Raw genomic sequence first — 19,495 nt, 5'->3', positions numbered from 1 at the left:
GATGTTAATTTGGAGTTGATGTGAGTGTAATGTAAGTTGTGTATATAGAATGAGACTTTTAGATAAGGTTGTGTTGTCCTCTCAGAATAGTGTGTGGGTAAAGAGTATAAAACAAGTTAAGCACTAGTTATATGCCAATCATGTAGAAGCTAATAACAAAGCTAAGGTAGAAGAAGTAAGAAAATTTACAAGGTGACAAGTATGCAAAATAAAGATAGGAGTCGTACTATGCCAAACTTTGACAAGATGGTACAAGGTGTCTTCACTGTCTTGGGATGGGACCATGCAATGACTTAGCATGGTCAGGGAAGATGCTGAGAGATCTAAACATAATCTAACTATACAGAGAATAATCTACGAGAAACTTAACTTGTAGTAGTGGAAGCGGAAGCACTGTAGATCTCCAGCCATGGTTGATATCCTGTTTGTATTGCCTCTTGAACAGTAGATCTGTAGAATATGGTTAGCCGTTTTGTCTCATACTTGACTCAGAACCCTAGATGATGTATTGGTATTTTCTGAGCAGTATGAGTACCATATTAAATCATATATCTTGTATCCCATCAATACAAGCTTTATATAGGCACATTGGTGGAATACAGACTTAAACCTAAAGGTCCAACCCAACCAATTACTTAATGGGCCTAGTCCACTTGCACCACATAAGTAAGACCCATAATATATAATATATATTATACGGGAAAGTCTTACAGTCTCCCACTTGGTGCAGGTACTAGAACAATTCTCATCAAAGAACAAAACAAACGAATCATAGTAATATGTCCTCTACTGAATAAGTGAGTAATATCTCCTATGATCACATGCATTTTGATTCCCTAACTTGAATCCTTTATGAACAAACCCAACGTTTATTCTTGGTACCTTAAGGGATGTTTCTCAAAATAAAATATATATATGCGCAACTTAAGAGAGGGAACTATCCAAATTGTACAAAAGAGTACACTTTATGATCTCTAAGATCCTTAAAAGCATGCCTTAAGTAGAGATCTCTTAATGTTAGCATAATGCTAAATATATTCCATGACTTCTTTATAAGTTAACATAAGCACTACCTCCAACGGCTAAGAGCTTGGAGTTGACACGTCTGTCACTCCCACTCATCAAAATAGCCAAAAGATAGTTTAGTCATAGAAGCATTCCAACAACTTAGACAACCAACCAAAACTCTAAGTCCACAAATTTGGAATGTTAAACATACACCATAACCTCCCAAATAATCTCAAGGTCCATTTTAAAATGATCTGGACATTATGAGTCTTACTTTTATATCTCTCAAAATTGTCTTGAGCCTTACAAACCAAAATGGCAAGGATCAATTTTGATGAAACTAAAGACTCTACTAAATGCAAAAGAATTTATTAAATAACAGTGCACCACAAGTTAAATGTTTTGTTCTAATAAACTCATTAATATTGTTACAACATTTTCATAAATATGTTGCACAACCAATATGAATTTATATGAACAAATACAAGATTAATACTTGTGGAATCTTTTGGACTTATTGTTTGACATACAATCCAATATGGGATGTATAAAGCCAATTAAATCTAAAATCTTTAGTGGAGTATCTTAATGATCACTTTTCTAAATGATCACTCCCACTGATTAAGATATTCTTTAGTAAAATTAATGATATACATACTCATAATTGATTTGACCAACTAATTGATGAAGATATAATTCCCCACCATTAGTTGGGCATACTAAATAATCAATTTTGGTTCCAATTGAAGTCCAACTAAATAATGAAGATATTAATTTCCCACTATAGTTGGACATACTGAAGTAATAAAATACACTTTCTAAAACCATTTTTGGAATTTGGCTTGAAAGATACATTTTATTATTATTAGAATTCAAAAGAGGTATGTCAAATCACGTAACTTACTACATTTAGTCCGAAGAACCGAGCAAGAATCGTGGATCAATTAATAAAAGTGGCTAAATTTTGAGAAGTAACTAAATACATGTTTTGCCAATGCAACCCATGAAACTTAGAATTATAATTGAACTAAATTTATTATAAATTCTAAGAAATTGTGATAAAAATATTATTTAGTAGGTTGTGGGATTTATTGACATAAAACTTGCATGTAGGCTAAAGTTTTAATTCTATTAAATCCAATTAAACCCTTATGATAATATTTTATCTCAATTACTAAATGGACAGAAGAACCTAGTGACATAAAACTTACCTGTGGGCTAAAGTTTTACTCAATTAGATCCAACTGAAATTTTATGATGAAACAATTATCAAATTAAATAAGTTGAAGAATCAAGTGACATAAAACTTGCCTGTAGGCTAAAGTTTTACTTAATAAGATTCATTACAACTATTATGATAAAAACTTAAGAAATAATGTTCCTTTCCTTAATCCGTGTGGATAGATTAAGAAATATGATATAAAGTTTACATCATAAAATTAAACTTTGTGATAGAGATGGGAATTATTACAAATAACTATAAAGTAAATAAAATTGATTTATTTCTATCACCACTGATAAAACTACTAAACTACATTCCGATACATAATTGCCTGTGGGCTAAATTATGACCGTAGTTCAGTATTTCATCCTGATTAACTATACAAATATAACGAAATTGCCTGTGGGCTAAATTCCATCATATTACATACAATTAATCACAAATGATATGTCCAAAACTGTATGTGATCAAGATAAACTGCTTAATATATAATTTTAACTGATTAAGGATGCTGTGGCTACTCCCCTACTCATTAAAATTATAAGATCACTAGACAATTACCATTGCCATCTTTATGTAATTTAAACCTTAGACAATTAGTAAATTAAAGATGCTATAGCTACTCTTTAATTAATCTAAAATTGTAATCACTTGGCAAAAAGGGGAATTTAAAGCCTAACAAAAAAATTAAACCAACACATGATAGACAATTATTAGGTATACACCCAGAAAAGTTGGTCGAGACGAAGCTCGGTTAAATACCAACTCATTAGACAGAGTAGCGTCGCAAGGGGACTAGTAGCAACAAGGCTTTTAAGCCAGGGCCATAGAACTAGTATTCCTCCCCAAGAAACTTCCCTAAGTCATGCGTTTTCATGTTTGAAGTAAAATCGTTTGGAAGATCTAAATATTGTAAATTCACATATGGATAAGGCTTTAAATTGATAAACTAAATTAACGGATTAAACGTGCTTAAATTTAGACACTACCGCAACTAAAGTAGGAACTAATATAATTCCATCCTAAATTTATGCATTTCTAAAGACATAATAAGACAAATTTGCATAATTTAAAACAGAATATTATGCTTAGGACAAATATGCATAAAAATAAACATTAAACTCATATATTCCAGACAAATTGCATAACCTAAAGCAATTTACAATATGAGATTTCAATAATTTTTAAATTTTAAATTGTAAGCCCATGACAATATGTTTTAATGCATAAAGATCAAATTTATGAGAAATAACTGAATTCACAAATTATAACAATATCAAACCAAAAAGGGTATGTTGTCATTTGTAAATCAAAATCTCACAAAACATAATTGCATAATTAAACTCAATATTATGCACTTAATGTGATCAAATGCATAAAACAATCTAAATAGTATGAAATCACACCAAATATTAATTTGTTCATACTTAATCAAATATGGGCAAAAAAACATTAATCATAATTCAAAGACTGAATGAATTATGGAATAAATGTACAGTAATGGCAATAGTTAGTTGCCTTAAAAAAAAATTTCTTATATTAAGCATTGTCACATAAACATAATTGGAAATAATTTAGTATTCATAAATAAACCATAATAATAATGTTATCATTAAAATATTAATGGTAATAAATAACCTTATAATCACCATTAATATTTGGTAATAACAACCAAAGTAGGGTAATATACCTTCTTTAATGTTTCCATTTTTCTTAAGGAAATAAAATGTGGCAATTTCAAAATTATAGCAGGCAATTCACTATAACTATAGCACTAATTACCAAAAATAAATAATGATAAAATTTAATGACTAACCTTAATGATGCAAACTGCATCTCCCATAGTGCTATAATTCTCCCATCTTCATCGTCAGTAACCTCAATGCAACGTCACGTAACAATAAACACTAAATAGGTAATCTTTCCAAACATAATAGATTACCAAGAAATAATAATTACTATGAAAGTTAATAAATGAGATTAGCCACTAAACTTAATAATAGTAATTAATAATGCCAAATTTAACTTAATAAATGACAAAACTATAATTAAGGGGATACTGAATGTCAATCTCATATTACCACATAATAATTAATCAAGACTATAATGTCTTTTAGGGAGACTGAAGTTATGGTAATAATCAAATTACCATGTAAAGACAATATACCAACTATATTGCTTACTATATTATTAAAGGAATTAATATTATTATTAAGGCCCTGAAAACTATTGATAGATTAAAAAATATAATCAACTTAAACAATAGTTGTAATTCTTAAAGGCCAAAATAACAATTATAATCCTTAAATTCTTAATGGCTTATAAATAGACCCAAGATAATAATTGTAACACTTAATCACTCAAATTAGACCCATAAACTCAATGGTCCAAGTGAGTTATGACATGGATATAAAATGGTCTAGTATTGAAATATATCCAAACATAATATTATTACCAACCATTAACAAAATATGGTAGTCGGTAATAATTAAGACTTAGTGAACATGTTAAGCATAATAATCAATATTATTACCATAATAAACATGTTATAGGTCAAACTAAAATAGTTATAATTAATATTAAAATATCACCCAATAATGATGGGATCCAAACTTTAATGACCCAATATAGGTTCCAAATAGCTTGTTCAAAATAGGTTTTAAAATCCCAAGTAAAATATAGGACTAAAATATGCCCATAATTAAATGAAAAACCAAAACAAGCGACTTTAGTAGGCCATCATGAATAAAATTGGCCTAAGAATCTAAGTAGAATGATATTTTAATAATGAATCTATGAGTTAATAATATGCTAAATCCAATCTTAATGCATGCTTTTATGAATGTATAATTATAACAAAATAATTTATGAATATACATAGCATGTTTGGATTTTTGCATATTAATATATTATTAACCCATATATCCTAAATAAATTGCAATACTTCAGGCAATTAAATATAATCTCAATATTAAATTAAAATTCAAATAACAAACTTAAAGACCTAATATTTGCCCATAATTGAATAATAATTTAATAATGAATTCAATGCCAAAATTAAAAGGAAGCTAAAAGGCGTCATCCATAAATCAAGCAATTACCATACACTTACCATTTATCAAAATAATATACAATATTAATTAAGGTAATATTAATATGACAATATTAAACCAAATAAATACCATTTACCAAAATTAATATTAATATATAATATTTAGTTAATACTCAAAATCGTCCTCGACTATAGTGGTTTTTCTCAATTTCGTCCTAAACGACTTTGGTGACCTAATATCGTCCCAGACTTTTGTGTTTCGAGCAATTTAGTCTCAGACTTTTGTGTTTTTGCTCAATTTAGTCCCCCATTTGTTATTTTGTCCATTTGGTGTTAAATAAATATACAATTAAGTAATTTTAATATTGGCATCTCTTTACTCATAGACATGTGAACTGCGAAATCCTTTTTTTTTTTTACGAATTACTCCCAGAATTACTCATAAAACTGCGAATATAAAATTTGATTTGCAGGTCCGGGAGTAATTCTGGGTGTAATTCGTACAAGAAAGAGGAATTCCGCACTTCACAAGTTGAAAATAAAGAAAGATCAATATTGAAATTACTGAATTGTCCCTTTATTTAACACCAATTTGACGGAATAACAAATGGAGGACTAAATTGAGCGAAACACAAAAGTCTGGGACGATATTAGGTCATCAAAGTCGTTTAGGACGAAATTGAGAAAAACCACTATAGTCGAGGACAATTTTGGGTATTAACTCATATAATATTAAATCAGGCAAATATTAATATGGTAAAAATATATTAATGATAAAATGGCAATTACCTTAAATGACGCAAACTTATCTTAATGCACTTGCGTCTTCTTTAGAAATTCAACGTAATGAATTGGTAGCCGTTCATCTACTGCAACGGAAAGCTGGCCATCCGATCGACGCTACTCGGAGAAGAATCGACAAAATGGAGTCTGGACGAAGCCGCACGGAGAAGGATCGGAACACCTCCGCCGGACAGTAACTTCATGCAGCGCCAAATTAAACTGCTGCAATTCGTAGAAGCCATGCAGCTTTGTTTCTCCAACAAGGGCGGTGCTACATGTATTGCCCAATAGCACTTGTACCAACAATTCTCCATGGTGGTTCCCAAAATGGCAAACAATTAAGCTCATAGTTTCATATATAATTAATCAAAATATATATATGATGATTGAAGATTCAAAATGAAATATATACACAACACAGTATACACATGTATACATACAATAACTAATTTTGTGCTTAATGTTAGATTTGAATCCAGCATACAAATATATACGAACTCCATGTATATATAAAACTTAATGTTGATTAAGGCAAAACAATCAACTAGGCAGAGATTGATAAAGGTTCTTGATACCAAATGTGAGATCTAAACATGATCTAACTATATAGAGAATAATCTACGAGAAACTTAACTCGTAGTAGCGGAAGCGGAAGCACTGTAGATCTCCAGCCATGGTTGATATCCTATTTGTATTGCCTCTTGAACAGTATATCTGCAGAATATGGTTAGCCGTTTTGTCTCATACTTGACTCAGAACCTAGATGGTGTATTGGTATTTTCTGAGCAGTATGAGTACCATATTAAATCATATATCTTGTATCACATCAATACAAGCTTTATATAGGCACATTGGTGTAATACAGACTTAAACTTAAAGGTCCAACCCAACCAATTACTTAATGGGCCTAGTCCACTTGCACCACATAAGTAAGACCCATAATATATAATATATATTATACGGGAAAGTCTTACAGATGCGACAAGGGTGTCAAGTCTCAAGTGGATTATTATTCATGAGTTATGTAATACACAATCAACAATCAGATTAACATTATCCCTGCAAATCTCTCACACTCTCAAAAATAAGTCTTACTTTTACATCATCTCATTTGCAAATCATTTACTATTCACACTACATTCCTACAAATTCATCTTACTCTAAAAAAAAATGGGTACCACATTCATATTATATTATAAATATAATAATAAAATAATATTAAAAGAAATAATCTACAATTTTAATAAGAGCCAATAATGTTAGGCCCTTAACTGGAACAAAAAAAAATGTCGGTCCTAATTGTTTCTTAAAATGAATGGTTCATATTATTTTGATTTTAGTATTTCTTAATAATTTTCCTTATTTACCCTCTATTATATTATTTTCTTCCCTTAAATAACCTTAAATTCCGTTAGTATAAACTTTCTTAACGAAATATTCCGTTAACTATTTATTATTCTTAACTTACTCATTAATTTCTATAAGAAAGGTATTAGGGTTGAACCACATCCCAATTAGAGTTGGCATAATTGTTAAACATATACTACGAATATGTTACAAAGTATTAAAAAATATAATATAGAATTTAATATAAACTTTGGTCAAATAATTAGCTCATCTAAATACATAGCATTCAATGATTATAAACCATGAACTTTGAAAATCATTTGATTTTCTTTCATTTAAAAAAAATAAATTTAACATAAACTTTGGTCAAATAATTAGCTCGACTAAATACATAGCATTTAAAGTTGAGCATCAAAGATTATAAATCAGGAACTTTAAAAATCATTTGATTTTCTTGATTTTTTTTAATTTAGTTTTAGGTTTTTTTTTTTGTTTTAATTTTTTTTTTTTTACGTTTAATTAATCTTATTTTGATTATTTAGAACAAAACTTAATATTTTAATTATGCTTTTGCATTATTGGAATGATTTAGGTCATTATGGTATTAATATTTTTTGTATTTTTTTTTATAATGGTACAATTGTACATTACTTTACAAATATTATACTATTATTTTTTTATTGGACAAAATTATTCTTACATCATTGTCAGACCGGTGCGGCCTAACTACAAAGTTGTTGATCATAAATATATTTACACATGGACTCTAAAACGGTATAACCATTTTTTAAATAATTGACAATGTTAACATCCTACTAGCTCTAATTGAACAAGTTTACACATCAGAATTTTATTAATGCATGAAAACTTCTAAAGAAATTTGTAAATTAATTTTTACTATATCATTATAACAATATCTATTTTAACCATATATTTTGAATTATTTATTATTATCATCTATTGACAGCAATTGTCATTGACAAACTCTTAAAACAATTTGTCTCAACAAGGAATGAAAATTTAAAAAAAAAAAATCACTGATTTCATTATTGTTGCATGAAAAGTATGTACGACACTTTATTACTCTTATTAAATTAAATAAATTAGTAGCTACAACAAAAAATAATACATATGCATTTAATTAATTTAGAATTAGATGTCTATAATGCTTTATTTTAATAATAAAAATCATTATAAAAAAATTTAAAAGAAATATAATTTCATTAGTTATATTATCCTTATTTTCTACAATTCAAAGATTTCTTACATTCAAATGTATTAATTTTTTATATTCACTACATCCATTGTCTTCTTTTTACATTATCTTGTAATTAAATATCAAAGTCATTTTTCTTTCAAAAAAAATATCAAAATTATAATACAAACATGTTATATATATATATATATATATATATATATATATATATATATATATATATATATATATATATATATATATATATATATATATATATATATATATATATATATATATATATATATATATATATATTTATTTATTTATTTATTTATTTATTTATTTATTTATTTATTAATTAATTTATTTATTTATTTATTTATTTATTTACCAAGTATTTTATACAAATATAATAAATAAAAAAAGAGAGGACATGTACGAAGATGAAAACAATGACAATGCTACCAAAAAGAGAATTAAGAAGAATTAGAGAAATTTAAACAAAAAATAGTATTTATTTTGACTATCGCTTTAAGACTAAATATTTATACTAGCGTTATTACAAAGTTGCAAATATTTATTTTAGTGACAATTATAATCAATCTCTCATATATTATCTTGAATTTATATACTTTAAATTACCGATTTAAATAAACAAATTCAACATTTATTTACCTATGCATAAACATTACCTATATAATATTGCATTGATATACTTTGAAATATTTATTTAAAAATAATCATTGGGCATTATCCCATTCGCGCAAAGCGCATAAAAAAAACTAGTAATAATAATAAAATCAAAAGATGCGTGCATGACAGTCATTTACAGCCCTTATCAGCAGCTTTTCAACTTTATCCTTTCATTTGCAAATTCTCTCCCTTCTTGCAAATTTTGCAAATTCACTCCCTTCTTGCATTACACTTGACATTAAATAATAATTTAACAAAATTCCCTCTCTTGCCAAGTAAGCTTGCCAATCCCAAATTTGCAGGGATGGGGTTAGTCTCATATAGGTTCCTTACCCACACATATATAGGACATGATCAAAAGAAAATATGATCCTCTTGTAAAAAGTAATGATTGATCTCCTACCAAGGTTCATCAATGGTTAAGAGTTTTAGTAAAAAAAAATATGTGATCAATTTTATAAATATTAAAAACTACTAAAAGCGGGGTTCGTTTTATAATTATTATAAATTTGAAAGTTTAGTAATAAGATTCCGGTCTTTGATTTCTCAAGATAAAAGGTGTGGATCTGTCTACACTTTTTACATAATGAAGTATTATATTCTTAGAATTTGGTTCTAATAATGCGGTTGGTTGTTCCCATGCAATTGTGTGGACTCATCTGGACCATTAAATGCGCTCAGATTAACGGTTGAAAATCAATGAAGATGGGAAAAAATGTGATGACATTTTGATAATTTATTGCACCATGTATATTTCGCTCTTGCACTAAGTGCTGGTGTGTGGTGCACTTATGAGTGCTCTGTGGTACACTTTTGAGTAATCTGATCTGTGGTGTACCACAAAGTGATGGTATATGGTGCACTAATGGAAAAAACACGGTGACATTTTGGTAATTTTATGCGTCAAGTTTATTTATGTGGTGCATTAAGTGCTGGTATGTGGTGCACTTAGGAGTGATACGTGGTGCACCACATAGTGCTAGTATGTGAAAGTGCGGGTTTGTGGTGCACATATCTAAGTGCACCATCAAACATAGTTAAATACACCAGCCATTACAAGAAATATCTGAGTCCGCTGGTGCACTTATAAGCGATTTGTGGTGAACTTATGAGTGTCTTATGGTGCACTTAGGAGTAGATGCACCACCAAGAATATGTAAATGAATCAAGTTACACAACCGCACGGAAAGAGTCAGCCACACCTGATATCTTACCATCATGACACAATTTGATAAGATTATTTAGCATTTAATTAAAAGTGTGTGGGGTCAGCAAATTCATGGCGCCCAATAATTATAAGTCACATCATGTTGGGAGAGGTACCAAGCATTACAATATAGTTTCAGTTTTACTAAAATAAAGACCGGTTCAGCCAAGGACCTTGTAATCTAATGGCACCAAGTTACCCTAAGTGGGAGGTTGTGCGATCAAACCTTAATGGATGCGATATGACTCTTTGTGCTTCAATTGGTTGAGAAAGTAGACGATATTGACTCTTTGTGCTTTAATTGGTTGAGAAAGTAGTTATGAACAGGTAAGTAGTATTCAAAAAAAAAAAAAAGACCGATTCATTATTATTATGCTACATGTTCATTTTTACTATATTATTCATCAACTTTGTATAGATGGATTTGTTCAAATTCATTTTTTTTGGGTTCATTTTCAATCAATTACAAGTTTATTCTTAGTGCACCACTTTTTCATGTATTACATAAATTAAGGATGTTCAAGTTTCACAATCTCATGTATTACATAAATTAAGGATGTTCAAGTTTCACAATCTCTTCACACATAATTTTATGTTCATTAAATAACACTTCAAATTGTGTGATTATTAAAATGAACAATAATCGCACTTTTAACTTCTAAAACCCTAGATTGTTTCTATTATGATGTATAGTAAGTAAAATGAAGTGATATGTTTTTATATTTGTGTTTTTCCATTGCATTTTAGGAATGAAAATAAATTTCATTATAACAAGAGAATACCATTTGTTGATAATTTGGATCATGGTACACACTATTATATAAATCATGATGCATCATATAAAGATTGGAAACTGCCCCCATTGGCTCCCTTTCCCTCTGTCTGGCAAATTATATTATGAACCATAATTTACATTGTAAAGTTAACCGCTAATAAATGTTTATTTTTAGTACACTAAATATTCATTTTTAATGTACTATATGTTTATTTTTAGGTAATATAATAAAAAGGAATAAGGTTCAAATTGGCCACTGAACGTAACCTGAAAGTGCAATTAGGCCACTGAACAAAAAAAAGTGCAATTAGGCCACTGAACACTCCAAAAATGTGCAATTTCACCTGATAGCAGGTTACCCTCAATTTTAGCAGGTTATCTGCTTACGTGGCAGCTGAGTTGGCATTTTTAATAAATTTTAATTAATTTTTAATAAATTTTAATAATAACTTTTTATTAAATTTTTTTTAAAAAAATAAAAATGACTTTATTTTATTTTTTATTTAATTTTTTCCAATTTTTTATAAAATTTATTATTAAAATTAATTTTTAAAAATTATTAAAAATGCCAACTAAGCTGCCACGTAAGCAGGTAACCTGCTAAAATTGATGGTAACCTGCTATCCAGAAAATTGCATATGTTTGGAGAGTTCAGTGGCCTAATTGCACGTTTTTTGAGTGTTCAATGGCCTAATTGCACTTTTTTTTTCGTTCAGTGGCCTAATTGCATTTTCAGGTTACGTTCAGTGGCCAATTTGAACCTTATTCTAATAAAAATGAATATGCAATATGCTAAACATTAACCTTCAAGAAATAAATGTGTAGTACACTAAAAGTGAACCTTATGTATACTAAAAATAAAGGTCAATATTCTTGAGACACGTCGAGTCAATATGAAAATGTAATACTTATACTGAAAAATATAATACTAATGATGAATAAAGTGTTTATTACTAAATGTAATACTTATACTGAAAAATATAATACTAATAATGAATAAAGTGTATGCAAATACTTTTTAAAAAATGTAATACTTTCAAATCAAAATATAAAAAAATTACATTTTTTTTCAAAAGTATTACAATTTAGTAATAAACATTTTATATTCCAAATTAATATTACATTTTTCAATATAAGTATTATATTTTTATCTTGACTTGACTCGTCTTATGATAAGAATCCAAGAGATAATCTCATACAAGCATATACATCAATGGTCTGATCTACCTTGTAATGTGGATCATGCATGGTCCACTCGTATATATCTACAATGATTACCATCCGCCGCTTATCCTACACTATAGTTATAATCTAGAAACTAAATTGTCACTTTCCCAAAATTTAACGTTGGATTTATAATTTATTAATTGGATAATTTTTCCTAAGTGTTATGCATTTTTCAAAGAACAGAAAACTTTTTTGATTTTTATCCCCATTCCGGTTAACCATTAACTAATTAACCGCTAGCATTCCAGTATTAACTAATTTAGTGAAGAAATCGTCCAGTATCCCCATGGCGGATTAGGATGCCGGTGTTGTGCGCCGCCAAGGTGTTCCAGCTCACCAGAGAATTAGGTTTTTGTTTTCAGTCATCAACCCACCACACGAACACAAAATTAGAGCCAAACTTGTAGACAATTTGATTTTTGTTTTCATCTATTCACCAGAGATTGGGCTCCCCATCAAATTGTAACAATGCCCACAAGGCGGCGAATTGAAGGAGGAGGAAAACGATGGCCCTCCAAACCCACGTCGCTCTTCATCCACCGTAACCTCAGCGAACAGAATCGGAGGAGGAAAACGATGGCCCTCCAAGGCTCAGATCCGAACGCTGGCAAGTCCTTCTGGATGCTTCCCCTGAGCGGGGGTACTACATGCAAGCGGGACACCTGGCGGCGCACAACGAAAGGCGTTTTTATTTAATTAATACTTTTGTTTAATGACATATCTACCTCTACTTTTGACGGCTAAGACGGAAGGAACTAACGAGAGGATGACAGTAGGTCAATTTTTGCAACTCGAGGAATCACATATTATAATTACGGAAGTTAGGACTATAGGTGAAATCATCAAACTCGAGGGACTTTGACTAGTAGGGATCCACACCCTCTAAAATGAACCCTGCTCTTAAAAGTGTTCAATATTTATAAAATTGACCCTATGTATTTTTTTACTCATGATATCCTTAACCATTGATTAATCTTAATGAACAGCTGAGATCAGTATGTCTTTATTTTTTACAAGAGGACCATGTTCTCTTTTGATCTTACCTCTATATGTGTGTGTTTTAAAGGAATATATATGTGTATTACATGACTCATGAATAATAGTTACATCGTGAACCAAGGTGCATGTAGCAACATGCATGTAAACATATCCATATTTTTTTTTTCTTCTTTATACATTTGTATTTAACTTAAATTTATTTATTTATTTTTTTTAATTTGTACAATAATGACTATGAGGATACTGGTGGCACCCCTGTTGCATCTCCCCTGACCCTGCTAAGTCATTCCATGGTCCCATCCCAAGAAACCTGGTACCATCTTGGCAAAGTTTGGCATATTCCGACTCCTTATCTTTATCTTGAATATTTGTCCCCTTGTAAATTTTCTTAGTTCTTCTACCTAGCTTATCTTACTTGCTCATCACTTATTCCAACATTTCACTACACTTGCTTGGATTAGCTTATACATGACTTACATAACTTGTGCTTGTTTTAATTTCTACTATTTACCACACACTATTCCTAGAGGACAACCTTATGTAAATGTCTCATTCCATACAAAACTAGCTACTTGAAAGATTATATTAATTCCAATACTAATTTATGGACTGCAAAGCATTTCATCCATATATGCCTTGAGATTCAAATATGAGGATCCATCCTCCTTCATTGCACCCTTAGCCAATTCTTTCCATTTTTTAGCATTCTTTCTCAATTCCTCTCCCTTTTCCCCTCCTCCCATTACACACTCTATGCACCTCTTGTACTCATCGGCTTCGACGACCCCTTCTTCATTAGCACTCACTCTCATCCCCAACTTCCAAACATCTTGAATGAGTTTAGCATTCGAAAACTGGTCGTTCCATAGCGGACATGCCACAAGCGGCACTCCTGAAGCTAGGCTTTCCAGCGTTGAATTCCACCCGCAGTGTGTCAGGAAACACCCGATAGACGGGTGTTGCAGAACTTCTACTTGGGCACACCAACGCACTATCTTCCCTTGCTCCTCCAACTCCTCTTTGCACCTCAACTTTTCTTCGGGCTTTTCGCCCTTGGATGTCTCTCTCAACACCCACAAAAATGGCACCTTAGTCTTCACAAGCCCTTGAGCAATCTCTTCTAGCATTGTGTTTGGAGCATCGGCGTAGCTACCAAATGCTAAGTAAACCACTGAACTCTTGGGCTGGGAATCTAACCATTCAACATAGTCGTTTGATGAGTTTTGTCTCAAGTCGCCCCCAAACGCAGTATCAGAAGGGTCTTTCCCATCCAAATACGCAGAAGGAATCAAAGGCCCAATCCCAACCATTCTTACTTTCTTTATAGCCCTTAGAGCATCAAACTCCAAGGCATCAAAAGTGTTCACTAGAACTTTGGGGTTCTCTTCACCGTTGATCTCCTCAATCTGGTCTCCCATGGCTTCTATAGCCCAATCCAAATCATAATTAACATTTGTTTCAGTGGAGAACAGAAAAGAAGGAAAATCTCTGACACCCAGAGGCGGAACTCCTGGAACCTCCACCACTCGATTCTTCCCAGAACAATTCCTGAACAAATCCCCATACTCCGTGAAGTAATGGTAGTAAATATCCAAAACCGTGGCGGGTTGGATCCAGAGCAACGTCACCGGAACGTGAAGGCCACGCGCCACCACCCCGGCCCAAGACATGACTGTGGTGTAGATGAGGCGAGTGAAGGGCCTGCCTTCCTCCTTCTTGGCCGTGATAAGCTTGGCCACGGCGTCGGAGCCTCTGGTCTTTATGGAAGCCCAGAAGTCGTTTAAGTCGGCGGGTTCTAATCCGGCATCGTAGCCGTCGGAGAAGGGGGCGAAGTCTAGGCCTTGTATTTCCGGCCGGCTCGACATGCGATTCATGGCGGAGAAGCCTGTTGATAAGGTGACCTTGGCTCCCAGATTGACAAGACGTTTAGCAAATTGTAAAGAGGGATTAATGTGGCCTTGGCCCGGGAAAATGACCAGAAGAACATGGCAGTCATCCATTCTTGGCTGGCTCTTTTAGTAGTAGAGTGAGATGTATATATGATTCTATGATGGTGATGAAATATAATTTTATGGAAAGTAGGTTCTGGGTGTTTATATATGTCCAGCACTTAGGAAAGACAAGAATAATTACGTTAGTGATGACGTTAGTTGGATATATCAGATATGGTCTGAGAAAACTAGAACACTTTGGTCCGTCCCAAAACACAATTTTCCACTAACTATACATGATTGGCAACACTTTGTGAGAATACAGGTCGAATCTTTGACATTATTAATTAAAGATTCGATTTGTCTCACGGATTGATACCCGTGAGACGGTATTACATAAATTTTTATCATACATAATTACATCAATCAGTCAAATTATATTATGAGTTATACTATATACAAAAGTACTACTAGTACTCAAAAAAAAAAAAAAACAAAAATACTACTTTAACTTCAAAAATTTATGTATTTAAATTTTATTAGAGAAAAAAAAAGAATGGATAAAAACACTACTGGAAATTATGAAATTTCCTACCACCTGAAAGTGATCTTAAATCAAGTCAAAATCCTTGTTCCGACCACTTTTGGTATTCGGAAAAATCTTTGTTGCTATTTTCGACCACTTTTTGGTATCAACTTGATTTAAGATCACTTTCAGGTGATCGAAAATTCCATAATTTCCAGTAGTGAAATCATGACCATCATATTATATTAAACAATCAAATCATGTCAAATCATAATAAGTAGAAAATAGGTCGGAGTATAAAATGAGAGTACATGTAAAATTACTCTACTACATATACTATCATCTACTCATAGGGATTAGAAAAGTTTGGGATTTGAATGTTGGATTTCATCTATTTATATTAGTGAAAGAAAAGTCAATCTACATAAATCCTATTCTGGTAGAGTTTATAAAAGTTAATAAGTTTTTGAATATTAATAGATTTTTAAAGACTTACCTGGCGTTTGGTTTGAGGGAATTACAACTCCATTCCCAAATAATTTCGAAGGCAAACAAATTCATTTGTTTGGTTGGAGGAAATTGCAATTTCGTGGAATTAAAATTCCATCATTTTCAAGGAATTAGAATCACATGTCCCCCCATTGGTATTTCAATTCGATGGATTTTAGGAAGAAAAAAAAATAACTTTGAGACAAAATTAACACTCTATTTTTTAACATAAAATTGATGTTTGACATCTCTCTTTTGATTATAGCGCGTCTTTTCCTTCTACCCTCAACATAGAACTTTAATTACTAGTCCAACCTCAATCAAATATGTTTTCTCAAAACTCTCATTCCTTTTCAAATTCACATTATACCAAACATTTAAATTGAAATTTCTAGTAATTCTATTACTGCAAACCAAACACTAGAATTAAAATTAAAATTACTACTTTATTTTCATATTATTCCTCTCCCATGGAATTGCAATTCTTTTCCTACCTAATTCCTTCCCTCCAACCAAACGAGATGTTAAGAGCATCCCAATTAGGAGATTTAAGATCAATTTTTGAGGAATGATGGGTGAAGGGGAGGAGAGAGGGTGAGGTGTGATACAACCAGCTGCAATACTATTATTATTATTATTATTATTATTATTATTAGTGGTTTAGTTTATAGTGTAATAATGGGTAGTTAGTTATTCATGTAATGGGATAGTGGATAGTTAAAGGGGTGGTGGGTAGTTTTATTATCAGTATAAATAGCTACATGTGTATTTGTCTATTTGAAGAATATCAATGAAGAATATATTTATGAATGTCTGGAGACATTTTGGGAGTTAGACTATCGCTCGAAGTATAGTCATTGGGAGTTTGGCTGTGACTCGAAGCACAGCCATGGAGTTTGGCTCTTGACTCGAAGAAGAGCAACCCATACAACCTCAGGGTTGTATCAATTGGTGCTTTCATTGAGAGTATCAACCTGGAAAAATTATTTTCAGGCTTGCGAAAAAAAAAAAAAAAGAAAGAAAAACCATAAACAGAGTAACACTTGTTGAGTCGTGGATTTGCATAGCAGCTTCAAGAAGATATCAAGTTCCATACAGTTTCCATACCAATACAGTATCACTCGTGCTGTCTTGCAAATCCCACAATTACATTGGAGTACCTAGCAAAGCATGTTTTGCTACAACTTCGGTCGATTCTTGCAAGGCAACATGAACATAAAATGGAGGAATTGAAGCTAGGTGGCCATAATTTACGTACATCACGTTGGGTACTGAAGCAGAGTTATTCAAGCTTTTGGAGCTATTTCTGATTAATTATCACCTTGAGGACAAGGTGAATTTGATGGGCATGGCAATGATACAATCAACCATTGTGTACCATCACCTTGAGGACAAGGTGATTTTGACGGGCATGGAAATGATACAACCAGCTGCAATATTATTATTATTATTATTATTATTATTATTATTATTATTATTATTATTAGTGGTTTAGTTTATAGTGTAATAATGGGTAGTTAGTTATTCATGTAATGGGATAGTGGATAGTTAAAGGGGTGGTGGGTAGTTTTATTATCAGTATAAATAGCTACATGTGTATTTGTCTATTTGAAGAATATCAATGAAGAATATATTTATGAATGTCTGGAGACATTTTGGGAGTTAGACTATCGCTCGAAGTATAGTCATTGGGAGTTTGGCTGTGACTCGAAGCACAGCCATGGAGTTTGGCTCTTGACTCGAAGAAGAGCAACCCATACAACCTCAGGGTTGTATCAATTGGTGCTTTCATTGAGAGTATCAACCTGGAAAAATTATTTTCAGGCTTGCGAAAAAAAAAAAAAGAAAGAAAAACCATAAACAGAGTAACACTTGTTGAGTCGTGGATTTGCATAGCAGCTTCAAGAAGATATCAAGTTCCATACAGTTTCCATACCAATACAGTATCACTCGTGCTGTCTTGCAAATCCCACAATTACATTGGAGTACCTAGCAAAGCATGTTTTGCTACAACTTCGGTCGATTCTTGCAAGGCAACATGAACATAAAATGGAGGAATTGAAGCTAGGTGGCCATAATTTACGTACATCACGTTGGGTACTGAAGCAGAGTTATTCAAGCTTTTGGAGCTATTTCTGATTAATTATCACCTTGAGGACAAGGTGAATTTGATGGGCATGGCAATGATACAATCAACCATTGTGTACCATCACCTTGAGGACAAGGTGATTTTGACGGGCATGGAAATGATACAACCAGCTGCAATATTATTATTATTATTATTATTATTATTATTATTATTATTATTATTATTATTATTATTATTATTATTATTATTATTAGTGGTTTAGTTTATAGTGTAATAATGGGTAGTTAGTTATTCATGTAATGGGATAGTGGATAGTTAAAGGGGTGGTGGGTAGTTTTATTATCAGTATAAATAGCTACATGTGTATTTGTCTATTTGAAGAATATCAATGAAGAATATATTTATGAATGTCTGGAGACATTTTGGGAGTTAGACTATCGCTCGAAGTATAGTCATTGGGAGTTTGGCTGTGACTCGAAGCACAGCCATGGAGTTTGGCTCTTGACTCGAAGAAGAGCAACCCATACAACCTCAGGGTTGTATCAAGGTGAGAGAAAAATTGCGGTCTTTGCAGTAAATGAGGTTTTTGGTCAGAAATGTAGGTTCCATGAACATTTTGATCTGCATTGGTTTGTGCGTTGCGCAAAACTTGCGTGCCCAGCGGACGTGTTAAGTAGTACTGTCTCTGTCCCATTTTATCTGTCCTACTTACTATTCATTGGTTAAACTAACTCTTTATTTTTTGTTTATTTTATTTAGTATTTTTACTTATTTGTATTTTTTTTTTGTGTTTAATAGTACTTTAGTGTAGTTTCTAAATATATAAAATTTGTATACTAATTCTAAATTTTATATTATAAAAAATTAAATTAAAAATAACTTCAGTCCAGGATCGTTAACCGAATTAAATACATAAAATGGGACAGAAAGAGTATTTTTTTTTTGTTTT

General features: G+C 31.4%; 1 protein-coding gene across 1 annotated transcript; it reads right to left on the bottom strand.

Annotated features, from left to right (window-relative positions):
* Positions 1–13,689: 13,689 nt before the first annotated feature.
* LOC109175093 (crocetin glucosyltransferase, chloroplastic-like) lies at positions 13,690–15,573 on the bottom strand. The gene has a single exon (XM_019324342.1). It carries the CDS (start codon positions 15,509–15,511, stop codon positions 14,114–14,116), a length of 1,398 nt encoding a protein of 465 aa, XP_019179887.1. The 5' UTR covers positions 15,512–15,573; the 3' UTR covers positions 13,690–14,113.
* Positions 15,574–19,495: the final 3,922 nt, after the last annotated feature.

The sequence above is a fragment of the Ipomoea nil genome, unplaced genomic scaffold, assembly GCF_001879475.1.
Source record: "Ipomoea nil cultivar Tokyo-kokei standard unplaced genomic scaffold, Asagao_1.1 scaffold0684, whole genome shotgun sequence".
Classification (NCBI taxonomy): domain Eukaryota; kingdom Viridiplantae; phylum Streptophyta; class Magnoliopsida; order Solanales; family Convolvulaceae; genus Ipomoea; species Ipomoea nil.
The sequence above is the reverse complement of the archived record's forward strand: the minus strand, read 5'-3'. Positions and strand labels throughout refer to the sequence as shown.

What these genes read in the sequence shown, in the direction of transcription:
- LOC109175093 (XM_019324342.1), bottom strand. Translation starts at nt 15,511, where the DNA reads ATGGATGACTGCCATGTTCTTCTGGTCATTTTCCCGGGCCAAGGCCAC.